The sequence below is a fragment of the Nipponia nippon genome, unplaced genomic scaffold (genome assembly GCF_047370975.1).
Source record: "Nipponia nippon isolate SJK-2023a ecotype South Korea unplaced genomic scaffold, ASM4737097v1 scaffold_10, whole genome shotgun sequence".
NCBI classification, from domain to species: domain Eukaryota; kingdom Metazoa; phylum Chordata; class Aves; order Pelecaniformes; family Threskiornithidae; genus Nipponia; species Nipponia nippon.
This window is the reverse complement of record NW_028262291.1, coordinates 19,830,188-19,853,925: the sequence shown is the minus strand read 5'-3', so window position 1 is coordinate 19,853,925 and position 23,738 is coordinate 19,830,188. Positions and strand designations below refer to the sequence as shown.

The window sequence follows — 23,738 nt, the reverse complement described above, 5'->3', positions numbered from 1 at the left end:
GTTGATGAATATTCTCCCCGCCACCTTATTTATGTATATTTTTTAAACTTTCTTATTAAAACAACTGAAAAATCTGGTTCAGTAAAAACCAAAACTCTTAAAACTTACTGCCCATTCCCTCTTGTATCAAAAGGCAGTAATCCCAAATCCTAAAGCAAATACTAAAGGTATACTTTAACCCTCAATGCTTTTAAAATAGTCAATGAAGTTCTAAACCAGGCTTTCAAGACATGAACTCAGCCAGTCTCCTGTGTGCAACTGCATCCTTGCGTCAACCACAATTTCAGGGTTGATGTGAATGAAGAAAGTCGGAATTAGTTGGAATTTAAAATCCTGGCCCACTGTTTGACACAAAGTCTATCTAAAACAATTCCAAGCTAACAGCAAAAGCAATTTAATTTTAATAGAAAGTTCTCAGTTAAAAAGCAGAAGCAGCATGCAAAGGCTCGATACAGCAGACAACCACTTAAGTGCTGTAATTCTAACGGCATCATTGAATAAAATACTTTCTAATGTTAATTCCAGCTAATGATACCAGCAAGCTACCCCGACTCAAAAAAAAAAATAATTGACTGATTTTAAGTTGTATCTACAGTTGCAACACATGAGAATATATTTGTGAAGAGGGGTGCTTGCCATTTATGAAGAAACTATTTGTCTGCTTGCATTAGCAGAACTGGTCTGCATTAGTTATTCCAAACACCTCCACCTGGTTCATCACTAGCTCCAGCTCTAGTGCAAAACAAAGGCACTTTGGCTTTCACTTAGCCAGATTTAACAGTTGTTTTAATGAGAGCAAAATAAAAGAGATTATTAGCACAGAAGTTTTTCACATAAGGACATGAAATAGCAGAGCAAAAATAACAGAACTACTGGTTTTACATAAAAGCTCCCAACATAGCAACTGAAACGGCACTTACATACAAGGGGGAAATCAGCCCAGACGTAGCTGCTATGTATGAGCAGAGCTGAGCTTTGCCACCCTACCACAATATCACTGTAGTAACTATAGGGACATAGGGAGCCAGCTTTGCAAGTGACACAAAGTACTCTCTCCTCCTCTCCCTCAGCATGGTCACACAGCACTCCCAGGCATCTTTTCCCTGTCAGCACAAGAATGCTGATGCTGCTAATGCTCGGCCTTCATCTACTCATGATATACAAGCATGACCGCTCACAGCATTTGTTTGTTCAGCCCCCAAAAGGAGCAAAGGAAAACAAAAAAAGGTTGCAAAAACTGTAGTACTAGTCTAATAATCTATAGCAACTTAACTTTTCTGCCCCACATGAGTTAACCTGAAAAATCAAGAGAAGAAACATTAAAGACTAGGTGAAAATGGATATACACAGTCCTAAATAATTTCCTACATTGGGCAGTAACTGCCTGCTGGCTATTTTTATTCCCAGGCCCATCCTCCACAACTGCAAGCAAAGAGAGCATAGAGCGGAATATATGCTCTCCACTGGTACACTGGAAGAAAAGTCACTGAAATATATCAAAAGACTTACCTGGACTGTTCCTAAATGCAGATTGTAAGGAAGAATAGAACAGAAAAGTAATGTTTAGTGAAAATTGGTGATGTCAGTAAGGTTTTTCTGAGCTGCTTTAACGCTTGCAAATGTATGCAAGAAACAAAGGAAAACAAAATTCAATCTTATCGTTTTGAGTAGATGAGCAGCAGAGGTAACCATAAGGTACAGACTCTATGTATTGGAGGAAACTGGTGAAACACCATAATCTTCTGACTTCTATTCCACGCACACTGACCTTTGAGGAAGGTGAGGCATATCACTCAGGCAATCCCTGCTGCAGCCATACACAGAGCAGGAACTTCACAGCAAAAGATGACAGAGCTGGAACATTAGATAGCTCTGCTCCAAGAAACTGTGCCTGGATTTGCAGAAAAAGGAAACAATCCTGCAAGCCTTACAGCAAGCCGCTTATGCAAAATACACATGGCATGCAATCTACAAATTGGAGGGCCTGTGCCCTTCTACCACCACATGTATGTCTGTTGTGATTAGTAGCTTCTGGTAGATGAAATTAGGAGAGTTAAGAAGTCTCTAGAAAGTAAATATGCTGCTTATCTACACTGACCGTTTTCACATGAGCTTCACTACCCTTCTTCAAAAACACAGGTGGGCAAGGTAACACCTTGTGATTAAGTTCTACTCCCAGCTGGGCAGCCAGCTGACAATTCATACACAGAGGGGCAGGTTTTTAGTTTATTTTATGTTTTGCTTTCCCACACTAAACAATTGCTAGATTTTACCTTATTTAAACTCTACACAATGGATGGATCAAACTATGATCATCTATGTGCCACATGAAGGCAACTCAAAAGTGTCCCTCTGCTTTGCTCTTAGCAGTTGACTGAAGAATTAGTTCTAAAATGTTGGAAGTCAGAGTAAGAGCTTATTCCATTACGAGCTTGTAAGAAACATTTTTTTTGTTTCTATGAAAATACTGTACAGGGTTTTCTACAGTATTTTTCCTAAAATAATTTTTTAAGTTACATTGGAACCAAATAAACATTAAAATATATCCAGAAAAGGTAATTGACATAAGTAGGACTATGAAATGACTAATTGTTTTCAATTTTGAGTCTTAGATTCCATTCATCCAAGTTTTTTTGCAAAATAACATTTTGTTATAATGTTCTCATTCCAATAGAATATATTTAAAGGCATATTTCAGCTTTTAATCTCAAATGCTAACAAGATAAGTGATGTTATTTATTTTTGCAACTTTTTGAATAACCAGTGTTAATCAAATTCTATTCCAGTTATTTTTCATATTAAAGATTTTTTTTTTTTTTCTTAAAGAGCAGATACACTTTTCCCCAACACAGAGTATCAAAGTGATTGCCTGGTAGGCTACAAAACACCAATTCAGGCTTAGTTAATTTGCACTTAACTACATAAAAAAGAGATCACTGAGGGAATGGGATTTTCAGGAAATAGCTACATACACCCTCTTCAAGCTGCAGAGGTAGAATCCATCTGCTTTGTGCTGCCATTTGTGTAACTGAAGTCAAACAGCTTGCACTGTGTATCAAAACAGTAGACTTCAAAAGACGTCCCAAATTCAGGAGAGACTGGAATTACAGTTCCTATGAACATCCATTAACTTTGCAGTATCCACAGAGAAGTATGCACAAAACACCACCCCCACTCTTAAAAATAATTACCACTAGTAGCTCATAGTAGAAATGGAAAAAGTATTTTATATTTTCACCCAAGTCCATAAACAACACTAAATTGTTACAACTTGCTCAACAATTCTTTATAACTAAGAAGTGGTTAAAGAAGGTGTTTTCCTATTGTCATCCTTCTGTCTACCTTACCTCTTCTCTTTCACTCCCAACTTTCTTACCTGGATGCCACAGTTAATTACTTTCTTACCTGCATGCTACATTTAATTCTGAAGTTTGACACCTACATATGCTAACAATAAAGAACTATAAAACAAAGTACCAAAGCAATTTTCCTTGAAGAAGTAGCATCTTACAATGAGACAAGCTAAACAATTTATTTTCCACAATTCTCTGTTAAAATTGTTCCTGATTACAAAGACTCTACAGCAGCTCCAGTTTTCAAGACAGATACACTTACCACAAGAAACACGTTTCCTGAGATAAGATGCAATCCCAGGAGCATGGTCCATGTGATCCTGCAAGTAGTCAGATAAGTCCTCTTTTCTGTCTCGATAAGATACTTAGTTGTATACAGATATAAAAAAACTCCTTTGCTAACTATTAAAATGATGTGTGTGACAATAATTGACGATAAAAATACTAGCTTCATATTGAAGGCCAGATACAACAGAATCAGCTGCTATTTCTTTTTGTGCAGAAAAATGTATTTATCTTAACCCTGCATAAGTCTAACTGAAAAAAGTAAAACACAGGGAAACACAAGAGCAAAGGTCAGTTGGAAGGAAGCTCCGCTTGGCATCAAGTAGCTGAAAGATACCTTTACATTCATAGCACCTGAGATCTTACCCTAATATACAGAAATTTTTCTTGCAACAGAACTAGATTATAGAGCACAGCATTTTTTTTTCTTAAATGTGTCTTAGAAAGCTGAATGATGAAATATTCTGTTGAAATAAACACACTTTTCATTTCACCGTTTGCTATACTAGATGTAAGTTGCTTTAATAGGAACACTAGATATATGTCCCCAGTCATATCTTTGGCCTTGCCCTGCAAGTACCTCTTTTAAGGAGTACTTTCTTCTATGGAAGAACAAACATACATACTTTTTTTTTTTTTTTTTTGCTTTACAGAAAAATGTTTCTCTGCATTGTAAAGAAGTGCTTTCTGTTCTTCTTGAAATGAGAGAATGAAAGTCACCTGCCATGGTCCTTACAGCAGTGCCACTCCAGCACTCCCACCCACCTTCTGCCCTTCACTCAGTTTTCCCCGCTTGTCTGAGGGAAAGCCATAAAAACAGATGCTCCGCAGAACCCACTTTCACACCAGCATCTCTCTCCTGTGTCATCTTTTCATACATGCGGTGAGGTGCAAATTTCAAAAGAAACCTGTTTTCATGGTGGCTCGCTGATAGCACACTGCTTTGTGGATTCTCTGGTATCTAATAAAAGACAACCTGACATTCCCACACACTGAAAAATTAAGTGAACACAAGACCAATCCATCAGAAGACAATGTTCATTCATTCTGGAGCTTACATGCCTTCTGGCACTCACTTTTTTTTTTTTTTAACAGACAACTTCACAATAAAGAATTATGCCAACTTTGTTTCTGTTGGAATATTATTTCTGAAGTAACAAACATTTTTTGCTTTTAGAGACAAAAGGCAACATCCTTGGCCTCAACCACCTATATACCATGGGTGGCTCAAAATCACAATGTATTTCTCATCTGTTTTCTCATTTATTTTTCATGAAACAGCAAGGGTTAGTTTGATCATTTTGACACACAGAGGTATTAATTCTATCTCTAAGGATGGAAAAGACACTTCTTTCTAACATAGCTGTACTCACAGACAAGCAGGAATCTTGAATTTCATAGAGAATCATCATGGAATATAAAAAATGATGAAAAATGTGATAAACTACATGTATCTTTTCTAGTGAGGAAACAACAAGCTAAAATGAAATATTCTTTTCTTCCCCACACCCAGTTTTGAAAGCTACCTACTAGCTAATATAAAAATGGATGCCATTTCAGATCACAGCCCCTTCCATTTCTTACAGACTATGTTTTTCTGAGACATTCTAGTTCAGTAGTGCCACTGAAAGTAGAAAAAACAGTGTAATAGAATTTAATGCTTGTGCTATTCTAGATACCATTGCCAGAGTGACTTTAAATTGCTTTTGAACGAACTAGAAACTTCAGGTTAATTGAACACAAGGATTCACGTAGCAAATTATCTTACTACTAATGGTATGGAAGAAAGAAGCCTGATTAGTAAACCCTGCTGGATACTTGCAATGTGAGAAATCGAGAGATGCCAGAACTAAATCAGAGAGGTGAAGATCAATAGTTCTTTAATCAATGGTGGATTACAGTGGGATTTATTCTGCTGAAAACAGCAGGGGCAGATAAATTCCCCACTGAGATTAATTACTGGGAAGGGTGGATGCAAACAGAGGAGTGGAGTTATCTTTGTGACAACTGTAAGTGGCAAGAACAACACCAGTAGGAGTACAGATCTATTGCCTGAGTCTCTGCTGGTGACCAATGACACCCTCATCAAATTCCCAGCACCTCTCAGTTCCTTAGAAGAAACTGCCTTGAAGCCTGTGCATTTCTACAAACACAAGTATTGTAAACCAAAAAGCAGGGACACAATTTTTTGGCTTTGTTTTTAAACTGATGGGTTGTTACAGCTTTTGGGTTCATAAAAATTCTGTATTATGGAGACAAAAGCACCAATGTGCACAGCTAAAGAATGACAGCTTCATGTACAAAGATGCTGATCACATTCACAGCACCTACTTAAGTCAAGGGGTTGTCAGAGCTGCTCTGGGGCTCTGTCTACTGGAGCTAACCATGTAATCCATCATTACCATTATAGCCTTTGGTGCTAAACATTACAGTTCCCACAAACTAACTACTAATGCGTCATGCACTGGTGCTAAGTACCGTAAACTGAGACACTAAGCAGGCTAAGCAGAAGAGAGAAATCACAGAGCATCTCTTGTAACAAAACCAATTTAGAAACAAGCCATAAATTGAAATTACCGTGACTTTGAACTACTTAAGGAATTTACTAACATGAAAAAACAAATAGAGCTAACAGCTTAGTTTGTCAGTGCTTGATTTTCTACCAACTTGAGGGAAAGATATTTAATTGGTCCCCCCCCAACATTTTATGTTGACTTACCTTATCAGAAGACAGCAAGACACAGAGGGTCCAGCAGATATTAAATTTGCTGGACATAATCTGATGGATTTATTTGTTCACTTACTTTGGTTATTACCAGCAATTGTTTGAGAGGTCTTCGTCTTAAACTTTGATCAGATGGCATCAACTTGTCCATTTTATTTCTTGTAGAAAACATTTCAGAAAATATTTTCAGTTCTGACGCCTATGTTGGTCTATTTTCAATGACACTGAATTCAGGAGCTTTAAAATAAACTTCTGTTTTGATTTTTTTCCTCTGAATTTTATCAGATACCAACAATCACATCTGTATAGCAAATCAGTAAAGGTTCTTTATTGGGAAAAATGCAAGTTTAATACAGTTATGATATAAATTACAAAAAATGTTTTAAAAATCACCTCTCCAGGATACCCAAATTAATTGAACGTGGAATCTCAGTGAAGCAAAAAAAGTCTTTCCCAGATCATCTCTTATTTTAAAGAAGGTCATAAAAATAGTCCAGGCCTTGTCCCAGTTCCCAGATGGATATTCCAGTGCCCAATTCTTTTGCAAGCTCTAAGCGCAACTGGATGGACTAAGACAAAGACACATAAAGCAATTATCTTTTAGTCAGAGGCATTAGACACTCCATGCTGCCATCTCTTCATGCCATTATCAGACTTTTTAAAAACATCTATCCTTGAACCAGATACTGAAAAACCTAGTCTGTATTTCAAATACTCTCTGGTTAGCAAGCAATCATTCAATGAGACAGTTAATTGCACCAGTTAATTCAATGACCTAATAAAAGATAACCAGCTAAACAGACAAAATGCCACAGAAATAAATCAGATTTATGAACTATGCAAAGCACTATTCTAATTTAGGCTATCATTTCACAATGTACAGAAATTCTAACTCTTCCCAGAAATGTCTCAGGGGTAAAATAAAACTTTATCACTGAAGACAATTAGAACAACTTGTCAAATACCATCAAGTTCCCTTACCTACCCTTGCCTTCTCCCAGGACGGAGTCACCATTTTCATTACCACAATTCTATTTTAAAGAGATTCTGGGAGATTAATATTTAAAAGTGTCCCTATTTGAGCTCCAGCCTTTGACTTAGAGTTAGTTTAGCCATGGGTTTACAAGGGAAGCAATGCCACAATTCATGTTCTCCACTTCTTTCAGTTCAGACAATAAAAATAATTATTTTTCAATCTTTTACTTTCAGGTTTTTTTACTTTGAAGTGCAGCACTGCAATGTTTAAACTGCTTACATCAGGGATGTGTTTAAAACTCATTTCCATAGAAAACAGAACAAAGTATCAAGGCATCATTAACAGATCCACTGGGCCTGGCATTCATAACTGCTTTTAACTAATCATGAACGAACCAATTTTGATCAACCTGCCAGTGATTATAACATTTAAAAGGGGAAGAAACACGCTTGTCACAGAGTAATAAAATTAAGTGTTCCTCAACCATCTTGATCACCATTAGGTGAACAACTCTTTGATTTGCGCCAGCACACAAATCTCAAAATATTTCATTACAAGCTTGTTGAAACTGGAAAGAAAACCTGTTTCCATAAATTCACCAACCATCACAGCTGAGTATCTTTTAGAGAAGAAGTAATAAAAGAAATGTACGGGAATAAGTGTTCTTAACCTGGTTAGTACTGACAATAGCAGGGTGAAATCCTTCCACAAGGCCAAAGAGAACGTAGCGTAACAACATGCAGCTCAATCTATCTTTTCTCTGATAGGTTCGCAATGAAACTTTCTAATACTCTAAGACAGGTACTACTAGCAAGAACATAGTTAGACGTGGTAATTAATATCCCATATGTGCTAGTACTTCCACCAATACTAGGTTAATGAAGGGAAATATCCTTGTACTAATGGAGCTTAAGATAACAAATCCTGTTCAGAAAAACAGAGCCTTGGATCATTTCACTCTAGTTTAACTATACAAAATGTCTCTGTTGTCTGTAAATATGATATACTACAGAAGCAATTCCCTTCCAATATTAAAAGCCAGCAGAGGCCTTTAGCTTAATTTGAGAAAATCTAAAGATAGCTTCCTAGGAACTAAGGCTGCAAGTAACCATTTTATCGTGTATTCTGGTATATCGCAGACTACTGTGTAGACAAAAATTGTATGTCCTGCCAAAGAACTTCAGTAAGGCCAAACGCTTAAGTTTTCAAAACATTAAAATATGTTCCACAGAAACAGAACTGAAGAAAAGAGGGTGATGCAGGCTGACAGGGAGAATCAGGACCCCATTACAGAGGAAGGCAAAAGTTCCCCAAGCTTCCAGCTAACATAATCAGAAGGAAAATTTCTTCGGTCTCTTGTCTGACAATCAGCATGTCTGTTAGCACATGAACTATGCACTCGAACAGGTCCTCTCAGACCACTGGTTTGCCCTGGTGTGTCTTATCTCTAGACATGGCTAATCTTCAAAGATCCCAAAACCCCACTATGCATGACATAAAAAACAATCTTCTTGTACAGGCAGCTGAAGCTTTGAATCATAACAACATGAGGATAAACTTCTTTCACAAAAGCCTAAACCCAAGTTCAACATTTTCTGAAGCGTCCTAATAATACAAGACAAGTAAACATCTCTCCTCTTACAGCCCTTGATGTGAAAAAGTGGCACCTACCTTCAGTGTTGGGTAGAAGATGGCATGTTTTCCTCCTTTATTTCTGCAAAACAGGAAAACCAAAAGGTCACATTAGCTTTGATAGATTCCCGTAGGATTTTTAGCTGAGGTTAGAATTCAAAACCAGTTTTATTCCTTCCGACTAAAAGGAAACAAAGACAGTGCTGAAGAAAACTGCTGATTTTATTTTGGAGAAGTGATTGCTATTAAAAATAAGATACGCTAGTATGTTCAGCACATGAGCATTAATACGCCCATATCAAAGAAAGAGGCTACTTGCCATTTAGTAGCTCGTATCTTTGAGATTTCTTACCCAGTGTTCATTCGACTTTGGAAGCTGAGGTGCTCTGTCTCTCAAATCAGACACTTTTGACATAAACTTCCATTCGTTCCATACTTGCACTCTGGCTACTCTACCTACTGAGGGCAGGGTAGGGCCAAAATCTTCTCTACTCTTCCTTTTCTACTGCAGATAAGAACTTCTATTCCTGGCCCTTTTCTACTGTAGATACAAACATATCACAGCGCATAAATCCAAAGCGGTGGGGAAAGAAAAGCTGTTAACAGAAGGTACACAACGTATCTAAAAGTCAAGTATGCAATTGTGTCACTATCCTGCAGAAAGCTCCTCCCAACAAATTAATCCTGCTTAAATGGGCTTTGACAACGCTAGCAGCTTGAAAGTTCAAAACATGACTGTATAGAGTCAAAGACCTGCTAGAGGAGTCTTTGCATAGCAACTGCATCAACAAAAATCCCTGGTTATCTAAAGGATTCCTTAAAAGGCTTCAGGATAAGGCCTTTCAAAACATCTAAAGAACAGTCTCCTAATAACTAACACAGAGTTTGGGAAGAAATCAGGTAAATTTCATGATTAAGATGAAAGTCCCGAACTTCTTTGGGTGTAACACTTTGTCCAAGAACTGGTTACAACAAAATACAATACAGGCAGAGTCAGACAAGATACTTATTTACCCTGTACTAGTGGCCTTTAAAGGAGGAAAACTCTTAAAAGAGGTGAAAAGGCTGACAATGAAAATAGAGGATCCAAGAAGGGATCTCACAACAGAGATGGTTTGATACTGTATGTAAGTAAACACACTGAGATGTCTTGTTGCAACTGGATTATAAAACTGTCAGATAGTAAAAGACAGTTGCGCCTACTAAATGCACATCTGAAAAAGATGAAGACATTTGGTTGTCAGATGCAAACTGTGAAAGATTTTCCCCAATTCCCCAAATTACTATCTTTCAGGTTAAATTAAATGCTAGCAGTATAAAATATACAGACAGGGCAAGCTACGCTGGGCGCAGATACCAAGGCTGCGTTTTAAACCCCTAATAATTAGAAGGATGAGTTACAAGTGGTCTCACAGCACCACTTTACCAGTTAGGCTAGGAGGAAATGCAGAGTGCATGGAGAGACCAATAGGAATTGCTCCTAAAATCTCCCAACTTATGTAAATGCATACTTACCTGTAAAGTGCACTGGCACAAGCACTCAGAGACAACAGATTTCTGTAACTATTCATAATAGTCTCTGCCTGCTACATGAAAATCATTAGCTGTGCTTTGCTTAAAGATTCATGATTTGATTTCTTAGCCACTGCAGACATGCAAGATTTCCAGGCGAGATGCTTTACCAGTGAAGCATATTTCAGGCCTGACTGCCATCCCCATCCAATGTAACTGAACCTTTGCAAACCAAAGTGGTAACTGAAAAAGAGTTCCCTTAAATAACCCTCCCCTGCAGCTGGCTGAACCACTACAGACACTCTGAGCCACACAGCTGCCTGCCGAGCACAGTGCAGCAAGTGAAGTTGAGAGTGAATTTCAGATCCAGCGTGCTTTATGCATCAACGATTCCTCCAGCAAGCCCAGAAACAAGAATCTCCAAAGACTGGCTTTCAAAGGCAAATGATGTAGTACTACTGACACGGTATCCCCTTCCCACATGTTCAGTTTGCAAGATGTTTAGATAACGTGATTCAGAAATGAACCCCAGAAGCATGCCATTCAAACAGAGCCCTCAGACTTACTCTTTTGAGAGCAAGTTTTCATCCAGCGGTCATTGTGTCTCCAATTGGACTGTGCATTAAAGATCAGTAAAACAAAGCTTATGATTTATTCCTCTTTAGTTAACATGAAAAACCTTGTGACTGTTTGGCACAAAGTAATTTTGCAACAGGATACCAAAGAATAAAATATGAAGGAACACAGATCTCAGTCCTTTCATACAAACACAGAAAATAAATTAAACCACTGCTGACCAACAGGTAATTTTTTTTTTTTTTCCTCATAGGAAGTACATGTTGCTGAGAATTCAGGAGAAAATTACAGGCTGAGAGAAACCTTGAAAATTAAACTAAAAATATAAAAGTAGGACATTTTTAGTTTTGTTGGGTTTGTTTGTTTGTTTGTTTTTTAACATTTAAAAATATTTAAACCAAGAAGGTATTTTGGAAATAACAAAGTAGTTCTGATTTTTTTTTTCTTAAAGCACCCTAAAATGTGTTTTACTCTTGTTTTCAGTGGTGTGTCTTCACATGACCAATGCATTGAGTAATATACAAGACACAGTTTGTATACATAGTAGGATTTTGTTTGTATAATTTTACCAAATTTTTGTATATTTGCATACAAAAATAGCAAATTATCACTGAGGCTTAATAAGATGTTGCTGTTTTTTTTTTTTTTTAAATGTGTTTTAAATGGATTTTTCCTAGCATTAGGAATCCTCTTGTCATTTCATGATAGAAAAGGGAGGGCAAAGGAAGTTATTACCTTTTCCCTTCATGCTCTCAGTCCTTTTAAAAACTTTATCTGGAAGTCACTTGATATTATTTTCATTACATTTCTCTACAGTCCATTCCATTTAGTGGAAGTCTGTTGCTTGACCAATCTTATCACCAGGACTTGTAAAATAAGGCTCTTATACCACAGATTTTTCTCAAAACTATTTTTGGCTGAGTTATTGGTAATCACCCAACAGCTCACAGTACTAATCTCAGAGCTTCTGATTAAGCGACACTCAGCAGATAACTTTGATGGATAACTTCTAAAGATATGACTCATCAGACTTCTCTTCTAAAGATTGTTTTAGCTTATACTATTTCATTAATCCTTCTCTGATATACTTCTCTCGCCTGAAGCACTCTTTTATGCTGCAGTTCAGTGTTGACATACAGATCACAAACAGCAGAATTTCCATTTGCTGAATTCAGTTGCATACTATAGTTAACTGGTAATTCATTGTGTACTGGGCCATGCCCAAAAATAGTTGCAGAACGGTAAGTTAATAAATGTAACTCACTTTTTGTATTCAAAGTAGTGTTCAGCAATTTGTTCGTCCCAGACAATTTTTGGTTTGTGCTCCTTCAAGGTTTCAATGTACCTACAAATTAAAAACATAAGACAGGGAATTAACTTTTCTAAAAAGCAGTTATGAAATTACATTGCAGAAATTTCTGAAAAAGGAGTTTTACCATGTTTAGATGTTGAACACTGTATCAAAAATATCTTCTTGCTGACAATTAATTTCCTCATCCACTTTACAATTTGCCATGTTTGCATTTTTAGCCTTTTTTTTTAAAGCAATGAATTAATTAACATTCATCAATTGACAAATCTATAAAGGCACGTGAAGGCAGTGCTTCAATATTTCTACAGTCTGATTCCTATATGTCAACGCACAGTAACTGAAGTCATCCCTAGGCTGTACCTAATTGTGTCCTCTAAGGCTAATCAATGCAATTCTTAATTATAAGCCACTATCATGTGAGCAGAAAAATTCTTCTATAAGAGAGGCTTAGTTAATCTTCTAAAAATTAAATTAAAAAAGAGCTTGTTTTCAAGGAGAAGTTACTGCTAAGTAACCCTGCATATGAATTTTCTCCACCACTAGCTTCTTGGCATTGTTCTCTTGCATGGACATTTTGAATGTACCTCATACCTACTTGACACAAAGTGAGGAGAGAATACTACTTGTACCCAAAAAACTGCATTAGGGAACTGGTGTGGAATAGTTAGTATGCTGTAAATTCATGTTCTGGGTTAGCTCACAGTATCATCTCAGTGTAGAGACAGTGTCTCCTTGTGTCTGCATTTCTGACTGCACAACAGAAACAAAGCTGCTTGCTGCCTCATGTAAGAAGACCAGAAGATGGCAAGCTACTGCCAGTGATAGAGGCCACATGGGTGTCACAGAAATAAGAGAAGTTTCTATCGCATGCTCCTCTGTCTCTTCTGCATCTTTTTAACCTGCATCTTTCGCCAGCAAGAAGGCTGAACTTAACTCTGCTGACAACTTTCCTGACTAAACATTAGGGGGTTTATCTGGCCACAGGCAAGCACCATCAGTTTCTTTTTTTCCTTGGGGATTGTATCGGGAATTTGAATTCGAAGTCCCATTATCAGTACTCTATCATGATTATATAAAGGCACCACAGGCAAACACGGTGATCATAAGGTAGCATTAAAATTATTTTTCTATTTTTGCAAAATCTATCAAAACCATCTCTTCCACAATATGTCTCATTCTTGCAATAATTTGTCTGCTCATGACAGGATTTGCATGGAGAAATCTGCCTTAAAATCATCTTATTTTTAAATAAGAAATTTCCATCTCCTACGTAAAAGATGTTATAACTGATTTCCATCAGCCACTATCCTGACTCCATCAGTGCTGAAATTCCACCTCGCTATATACTTCAAAAAAAAAGCGAAAAAATTTGTATTACTCAGTTTGAAAAAGATTTATTCTCTCCTTTGGTATTATTCTAAATGCAAACACAACATTCAGCATTGCAGGGAATATCTTCTCTCTTTTGCTGCAGCTTGCTCATTTATATATTGGTAAATTGTTGCCTACTGCTAGTAGTTTTAGAAAAAAATTTCATTTTGTATTTAAATTAAATGAACCTGAGCCAGGCATGCTATTTAAGTATCTACATAAGCAAACACATGGTAGCAGCTATTGCACTCTTCCTCAATAAACACATGCCCTGGAACAATGCACCTTTTAAATAATGCAAGTTAAACCTTGAAACCTGCCCATCCCTTTTTAAGATATATAAAATTTTAAGTTGCCCCACTAGAGAAATATGCAGATAGATCTAGTTTTGTGTATTTAAAATTTAAGGATAGCTTTTAACACCTTGCCCCATTCCAGAATGGCGACTTCAGTAATGACAGGAGACAACACTCATGTAGAACATGGGACCAAGATGTTACAACCCAGAAGACAAGCATTACCAGTCAAGACATCCTGGCACGCAGTTTTATTCCTGAACATATGACTTTAGATGGGAAATCCTAATTTTGCTTGCTAAAATCGCAACACAATTAAAGAGTGTTCAATGTACATATGAACAAGCTTTAAAATTAGAAATGCAACTTGAAGCAATTATTATAATCTATTATATATAAGGTATATTATTATTTTAAAGCTGTTCAGGCATGCACTGCATTTAATGAGAACCCATCCTGACCAGGCACAGAGAATTTATTTCCCTTTCTCCTGCCTCTAGGCATTTATCATCATGGTAGGTAAGAGAAAAAATGAACAAGTTCATCTTCAAATCACATTTGTGGTGATGAGACTAGTTCCAAGCTTGAGTTGGGGAAAAAAGAAATATCAGGCACAAAATTGTCACTATTGTCCATTAATTTTGGGGGACCTACTTGAAATGTATTAATTTGATTTTACATTGTCTCTATTTTAAGGAAAACAAAAATTCAAAGTACAATGTTCAAAACAATAAGCTCCTGTTTACTTCAACTGCAACTGCATACTCAATGCTTCTGAAAGTCAAGTTTTATATTTTTCCACCAGACAACAAGGTTACTGTGAAGAGCCTAGAAGAGGTGCAGCAACAAACCAGAGCTATTTCACATAGGCTTTCTATTGCCCTAACCTGGGAACAATCCATTCCCTTCCTGTAGTCATCTGCACCAGTCACTATTCATTTTCTTGCAGTAAAGCACAGAGGAACTTTACAGGCAACATCTCCAAGATACGCCATATTCCTGTTATCTCTGTGCTACCCTACTACGTGCATTGTAAGCAGCAAGGTTCCTGTGTAAAACTGCCGCAGGTGTATCACAACATACTTGCTTGACTCAAACTAATGCTTACACAGGCACTCTTAACATATTATCTCCTAGCTGAGGCAGTACTTGACTCAACAAATACATGACACACAGTTATTAAAAAAAAAAAGAATTAAAAAAAATTGAAAAGAGAAGTTTTCCACCACACCGAATCAGACCAGTATGGGAAATCGGTATGCCTGGGGTACAAGAGATCCAGATTCATTTCCAGGTTCTCAAAGAGGAAAAGGGGTGGGCAGGGAGCTCATCACAGCCAGCCTTCCTTCTTTCCACCTCTCACCTCACTCTTCTCCTTTAGACTCGTATTTATTGCTGTTTTTCTCTCCTCTCTTTCTAATTTATCCCTCTTTCTACTGCCACTGTCCCAGTTCGCATCTCTTTTTATACTCCTATCCAGACTAATTTATTTGCTTCCTCATCCATCAGCTCCTAACTTACTAGCTTGCTTCTTTTACCGAGCTGCCTCAGCAGTTAAGAGTATGATAATCACTGGAAACCCAGCTTCACCACCTTGCACTACATACTTCCTGGGAAGTTTGTGACCATTTGCACAGAAAGTCATAATGTTTCTCTGGTCCGAGCCTGAAAAGAGGTCAGCGCAGATGAAGTATCTGGAGTGTTGATGCTAATCTCTAATGAAGCACCAATGCAGCATGTATAAATGATAAATTTGCATGGATTATCAGGAATAGTAACAAAAGGCAGATGTCACCTGCATGGCCAACTTGCAAAAACTTGTTCTTAAACAGAAAACTGCCATTCTGCCTTGTTTAAATAGGCCTTGGTTTAACTTACCCAAAGCAACACTTTTGTTCCCCAGAACATTCCTACTTGATAATAGCTAAGCAGCTGAAGTATCAATTCAGTTGTCAGAACTGGGCTTTCAAAGTTTAAAAGTTACGACCTAGTAAAAACGTGGCCACATAAGGCAAAAGTGTTTGGAAACAATTTTAAGCCTGCCTGCCACCTTTCATACAAGACTTCAAATCTGCAGTGTTTTACTGCCATTTACTGCCATACCTCTGTCAAAAAGGACACTTCTTGGTCTATAGACACCGACTGTTATTCTTATGACTCTGATACTCCTACTCCTGGTTACAAACCCACTGGGTGGGGTTGGCTAAAACAAGCATTCCCTTCCACAGAGTAAATGAGAAGCCAAAACATACATATTATGGAGTACCTGTAAATTCAGTCCTGACTGAAAAGATATAAAGATTAAAGATTTATATCTATGAACAACACTAACATGGCTACACCTACACAGTATTGCACTTTGCTGCACATTCAAGTAATAAATAAAGGATCCAGAAGAAGGTTCTCAGGATTGATGGCTGGTGTTCCTTTTCCAAGACATTTTTCTTCCAAATAATGAAAAATGGTATGGCACTGGAATATGTTAAGGTGAAAACCTTGATCTATAGTCCCCTTGAAAAAGATATTTATCTTCATGGATAATGCTTATTCACCAAGAATATAAAGAAACAAGTTCTCTAGCATATCTTTTGCAACAAGAATATACATACTAGGAAAATATATAGCTTCATATGTAATTTTTAGACTAGGATTTATTCACAGTGGTTAACTTTTTTAATCCTCAGGTGCTTTGCTTTAGTAGTCCCGAGTTGCTCTTCAACAAAAAAGCTTTAGTGAAAAGGAAACCACTACTGAGCACACAACCCATTTTGATACTCTCTTCTAACACTTTACATTTTCTCTTCAGTTCTCACACGAACAAAACTCTGACCTGAAGCAACAGGTCTCTAATCAGAAGGAAGGATCATTTGCTCCTGCTGCAGCAAACTGAGCTTATCTTCCGCTATAGCAAACTTTAATGATTCAGTCAAAGGATAAAAAATAACATTCAGCTTGAAAATCTATACCACACATTTTCTTTTCAGTCTGTTTCAGTTACAATAGACTTAACTTAGTTATTAAACCCTGAATCTACCAGGAATTGCATCTCCATAACTGACCATCAACAGTGCCTATGCATCACACCAGATGTTTTAGACTCAACTAGATAGGGTCCATTGTCCCCCTTTTCAGGGAGCCATCTCTTAATAGAAGTAAGAGAAATCACATAAAAGGCTGTATTCTAAAGCTCAAGAGTTTAGATTTCTGAAGCAAAACAAATATACAGCAATCCCTCTAAAACAGTTTTCATGGTAGTACTCCTAAGGACTTTCCCGATCTTGGTACATATCTTCCAAACATTACTGGTCAGTCTCTCCACTGCTCTGTGTATATCAGGACATTGTGTGAAAGGGCAAAAACCCATCTTTGAAACAAGATTTTTCAGAGGGGATATATATAAAACCTGTAAGTCAAAATCCCTTTTATGTAATGTTTAATTTCAACTACCATGACACTTTCATGTTTTAGCTGTTTAGGCTTCTCTTAAACTATTTCCTTTTTGGTGGGAGAAAATGTCAAGAAACAATATAATCTGGAGACATTTTTAAACTTTAAATTGAAAAGGTTTTAAAATTAAGAATCTTTTTGGTCTTCTCTGCTTTTTAGAAGATCATTTCTAAAGAACAGCTGCAAAACTGCTGAATATACTACAAGCTACTAAATAATTCAACCATGAAACTAACAGTTTTGATAAAGGATGCCTTCAATGGTAATAAATGAAAACACAAAAGGAAGAAAATTTGAAAAAGAAAAAAGACTATATAGAGATTTTGAGTTCTCACTCACTCAATCCCTAAAATTGCAGCTTGCAAAAGGTAGAGATGCCTTGCAATTTACCAATCTTTAGATATTACCCTTTAAAATAGTTTTGTGAGCATGCATAAATTTATGAAAAGACTAGCTGCAGAGTCACTAATAGCATAATATTATATATGTGTGTGTATATATATGCATATAGTATTATATAGTGTGCAGTAATAAAGGTCAGTAGTAACAATGAACAACAAAGTAAGCTTTCACCACACTGGTCCCATCAGGATCACTTAAGCACCTTTTTCCTCATCTCCTCTCACCATTCAATACTCGGTAACACCATATTTACAATATATAAGTATAAACTTCCAATTTTAAAAAGTGGTATATCCCTTTCTTGCACATTAAAGAATCCAGATTTTATTAACACAAATCCCACAAGTTCTTTCAAAAGCAAATAGGTTATCCAAGAAAAAGACAGCTAGTACATATCTTCTAGAGAATCAAAAGAACACACTAACTAACATTAAAAAAGTTTTTACTCTGAGGATTTATGCATTTGAGTGGAGAGCATACTCTAGAAGCCTTATTTATTCTGTCTGCAGGGTATATTATTCAAAAATAGTTCTGTTAAGACCTTTAGATCATTTCATGTAAAACAACTTAAAACCAAATACAGTTTGCAGAGAGATATCAATCTGTTCACTTTCATTACTGTGGGGTGTCTTGGGTAAAGCTGTTAAAGTATCCAAGTAGCAGCACAGAAATGAAAAATCTATAAGCAAGCGTCATCTTTCTCTATTAATCTTCTCTCTGCTGTTGCCTGCACCTTTGCTCTGTCAGTTTTAAAAGGCAATAATAGTATTTTTACTATTTTAATGGTAACAGGTTTCCAACAGAGTAGTTTCTCTGTGGGTATGTTGCTTTCAGTAAGTTTTATAAAGTCATTCTCAGTGATTTAGCCACAATACTTCATCACTGACTTAACAGATGACACTTTTTGGTGCTTCCCCACCAACCTCACACAAACTTATCGAACCTTCTACCTTCTGCCATGAGGCACAAGCCAGGCCACGATGCACCAGCCCAATGAAAATAAGCAGAACCTCATCAACATTTCTACTGTTACTCTGGGCTCTTCAGAAGTGCACCTTGTTTAGTGGTCTCAAATTTAGAAACAATAATACTTTGGTGGACACAACCGCAGAGAGGCAGCCAAATATTCCCATTTTATAGAATTCTGGAGACACAGAAGACAACATACAGCTTTTCAGAAGCGTCCACTTCTTGCTCTTGTCTCAGGGAAACAACGAGCATTAAAACATTTCAGTGCCTTACTATGGCTACAGAAGAAAGCACAAACATTATAGCATTTCTATGTATACAGGTTTACATATTAATAGTGCCCCTTATTCTCATTTAACTTCACAGAGGTTTATAAAGAAAAAGCCCCGTCTGAGAGTGTATGCAATGGTACACTGGGAAACTACCCGAGGGAACTGCGAGTACAGCTGAAAGTACTCTAGTGCATGCTAACTTTTCTCAATATAACCAAAATGGTGGTTCTTTGCAAGAAAGAAAGGAAAGTTACAGTTAGATATTGATCAAAGAATAAAGTAATCACACACAAGGCAGAAAAAGGTGTGAACATTTATATATTTGATGTTTTGACTCAAACTGACAGATATGAGAGGAACATATGAAAATCTCCTAAAAGAAAACAAGATCTTTATTTCTAAGCCAATAAATGTTTCTCAGACAATGGAGACATAACTAGATTGAGGCAGAAGGTTTGCATATCTGTTTGTATACCTTCAATAACACACTGCTGTTCAGCAGCTCCATTTTATTTTGTAATGATACAGATTTTTTTTTTTTGTTCTCTTCTTCTATTTTTCAATACACCTGGGGCTACAAAATGTGAACTGCAAAATGTGAATTGCAAAAAATTTCACAGTGCAAATTATTTATGATAACAACTGTTTACTATGTTGCTTTTTGTTCATATGCATCAACTCTACATATTTTCCATCAGAAATCTTTGTTGTTCTTGACCATTGCCAAGTCTCAACTTTCTAGCTAAAGTATCAGACAATCTATTTGCTTGTATTTGTTCAGTTAGACATAGATTTTTCTTTCCAATTTATCCAATCTAACACAACAGGTCACTATTTATAGCGGGGTTTGGTTTTGGCAGCTTTTGCTGTCTTGAAAGAATGAGTTTGTTGCCTTTAAAAGCCTGCTGTATCATCTGGACTTGTCTTTCTGCCCTGGCCAAACAGCACCCTCCTGTCAGGCCGAAGACAAGTTAATGGTAGAACAGTTTACTGTGCTAGAGCAGAAAGCAGGATTCAGGCAAGCTCACAGAAACAAAAAAGCACAAGAGAACTGAATTAAATAAAGCATACCGTTACAAACTAGCTTAAGTAACTAGTCTATTTAGTCATACTAAAAAATGTTTAGTTTGACTATGAGCTAGAGGCTAGAGATCCCACAGGCAAAGGATTTTTTTTAATTTTTTTTTTCATGAACTCCATATATTGGTCAATTTGAAGTCTTCAATAAAAATGTATCTTCATTTGGTCTTGATTGCCTTTGCACATGCTTTAAAAAACATGACTATTCAACAAAAGTGAGATGTTGTCTTTCGTACTGATCACAGAATTAAAACCAAGTAGGCATGCTACTGGGCAAACAAAGATTAAAAATTTTCTCTCTCAAATTAGGAAACAGGTCACCTCAAGGTTAATGTTTTTTCTGACTCACTTCAGGTATGAACTATACCAGTCCGAACTCTCATTCACACAGAGTTGAACACACCCTATGTGCTCACTTCTAAGCAAGAATCTTCCCCCGCCTCCCAGTTTTAAGTTGAAATTAAGTAGAAAAGAAAAAAAGCAGCAGATGTGTAAAACAGTCTAATATAAATAATTTAGTAATTTAAAAGTTGATATGAAGTAGATCCTCCCCTCTCTCACACTTCCTATTTCATAATGTTTTCATTAGCCATCACAACTGTCTCTGCTATACATCAGGGACAACTTGAAAAGCCTCATTTAAAGCAGATTGTCAGACTACATTTTGCCACTCTAAAATGCAGCACACTGTGAAATCAAACTGGTTTTCCTCCAAATTCATACCATCCACCGTCACCAACACAAACCACAGATATATTAAATCTAATATAAAACTTACAGGACATACTAATGACCATCACCCCTAGAAAGAATAAGAAAACCCTTTTCCTCAATTATTAAAAAACACTGCACTGCGAAGGTTCACTGGTTCACATGGCTTGATAAAACCAACATTATTTATACAAACACACTTAGAGTACTGCATGCTGTCTGTTGATAACCAAGTTGATTCACCTGTTCTATATTGTCTAAACCCTACAATATGGCTTGTTTATACTACATAGGAAAGCGGCAGTTCAAGTGTTCGATTGTACCAGCACAATGTAGTCAATTCCTGACTGATCAAAAGCCAACTGCTATTTTGTGAGATATTTAACATCTGCATGCATGCAAATTGCCCTAAATAGAGTTGAAAACACATTGATACATTACTAATGAAAAGACAATTTCAACAAAATATGTAGATGTGTCAACAGCAGTACTTATTATACCACTGTATGTCAAATCATATAATCTGCACTCAGTTATTTAAAAAATGTATTAATTTTATACCTTATTTTAAAATCAATGTAATGTTTTAACTATTTATTACGATACTAGGAAAAAGTAGGAGAAAAATATCTCATTTTTATTAACTCTAGTCACAAAAGTACTAGGGTAAAAAAAGTATGAAGGAGAATACTCAACAAAAAAGACTTTGTCAATAAAGCACCTAACCTTCTTGCAGTATGTAAAATTTAAGGAGAACTTCCCCATTCTGAAAAAAAGATAAAATCACAGCTTTCTTTTTTTTTTTTTTAAAATCACTTGCCTCATTAGGTCTCCGTATAGATATATACTGGAGTTTCTTTACTTTTCTCTCTCTGGATAGGATTTGTAATCTGGATTTTTTGTGGCATATGGAAAAGAAAGGACAGAATGTGGAGGTCTGTATCAAACTGAAATCTCTCTAGATGCCTCCATGTAGTCATGGGTAACTGCACTGGGAAAATAACCTTCTTTTCAGGACAAGCGTCAGACTACCAATGCTGTTTCAGAATGATAATACCAGAAGATACTATAGTGCAATGCCAGAATTTGCTTTGAGCAGTGAAAGCATTGCTTTCCTACCATACTAAGGTAGTTTCCACCAAAATCCAGGATAAGAATCATCTCAACACCAAAGATTTTAGCATATGAATTTCCACTAGAGGCTAGGAGTAGTAAATGAAAGGTTAAATAAATTATGTTGGATAATAAGTAAATAATCATGCTGTCAAAATTAAATATATATAATGTATAAGTTATGTAACAAGCATCTACTGTGTGGAAGAGAAGAAGCTTAGTCACAGAAATATTATCCTTACAGAATTCTGAAATACTTAAAAGTGCTGCCAGGCTTCTAAGAGAATAACTATGCCTAAAGGAGAACTGAAAATATGCACTGTTGAGAAGCCAACAGGTGATTCTTTCCTCAGTCAGGGTCAAACCACCACACTGACATTACTGCATCTTAATGCCCACCCTTCACAGAAGAAACACACATCCTAGTAAATTCTTCTAAGGTTTCTTCTATCATCATGTAACGGTAGAAGTATTAGTCCTTCCTAGACCGTACAACATAAAAGCTTAAATTCTGCTCCAGCTCACCCAATAATCTGGTTTACTACAGACATAGTTTCTCTGCTTAAAACTGCTTCTCAATATGATGAAAACTAATGCTTGTTTATCCCTACAGGCTTGTTTCAAGAATCAGCAGGTTCATCCTAAAAAAAAAAATCTTTGAAGATAAAACTGCTAGTTTAAGGGTACATTTTCTGAAATGATTAAGTAATGCTCAATTGAGGTTGAAGCACTTTCAAATACATTACTCTAAATACAATACTGTGCTCCATTCTTCCAATTACTGACATAATAGGTAATGCATATGAAAAAGCGAGACTGTATCTCTTTGGATGAGAGACTGAATGAAGTTCAGATACACTAACATTTCTGCTGTTCAGCTTCAGCTGTAAATAACAAAAACTAAAACTATGCTAATACTGTTGCATGGCAGGTTGGGTTTGTTGGGTTTTTTTGGTTTTTTTTTTTTTTTTACACACATCATAAAAGCTTTCCAGACTTTCCTCTTGCTCAAAATACACAAATGAGCTACATTCATACAGTGCTACACAGATTAGCTATGAAAACTGTGTTATATTGGATTTGGAGCCTGGTCAGATTCAGATGATCTTAATTCAGTGTACAGGAGATGAAATTTGATCCACTCCAGCTATGAAAATGAAGCTGGAGTGCACAGTCGCCTACTTTTATATTCTTAATTCTTCCATGCCTACTGCATTAAAAAAGATAGATATAAAAAAATCACATTTCTTTTCCATCCTTGCCTAAAAAGGTCAGATGATCTTAATGCCAGTGAATGTCACTATTAACTCTTCCAGTTGCTTCTTGCATCTCTCTTCAACCATTCCTGAATTAAAACCACCTCAACAGAAACACAAGGTCAACAGCAACATCACCACCAGATTTAACAACCACAAAAGCCAGCAGGAACATCTTTTCCTCACCCAGTGTCAGGAAAGGAGCAGCACAGTTCTTCTTCCAAGCCCTCACCTCAGCCCTGTCTGACTTGGGTCTGGGGTACCAGAGGACAACCTTCATGGTTGCCGGGAGGCCTGTGCCAGTTAGGTGCTCAAGCAGGGCATGGTTACGGAAAGGTTACACTTGGTAGCAAAAGCGAATGAAAGGGAACATACATTAGGTGCAAGCAGCAGAAAGCACCAAGGATGAGAGAAGGATGCTGTGACTGAAAGGGAAGATCTGCTAGCAGC

General features: G+C 36.7%; 1 protein-coding gene across 3 annotated transcripts in view; it reads right to left on the bottom strand.

The window, feature by feature from the left end:
* CHID1 (chitinase domain containing 1) overlaps positions 1-23,738 on the bottom strand; it is a 149,694-nt gene that overhangs the window by 15,132 nt on the left and 110,824 nt on the right. The window contains exons 11-14 of one of the 3 annotated variants that reach the window (XR_015701871.1): positions 12,324-12,404; positions 9,011-9,053; positions 6,757-6,932; positions 6,532-6,664 (exon numbers count right to left, since the gene is read on the bottom strand). Coding sequence is in view for 1 of the 3 variants with exons in the window: in XM_009470335.2 (XP_009468610.1) it covers positions 6,834-6,932; positions 9,011-9,053; positions 12,324-12,404 (223 nt within the window). In the remaining 2 variants the exon portion in view is untranslated. The other 2 variants (XM_009470335.2, XR_015701872.1) reach the window with 2 other exon arrangements.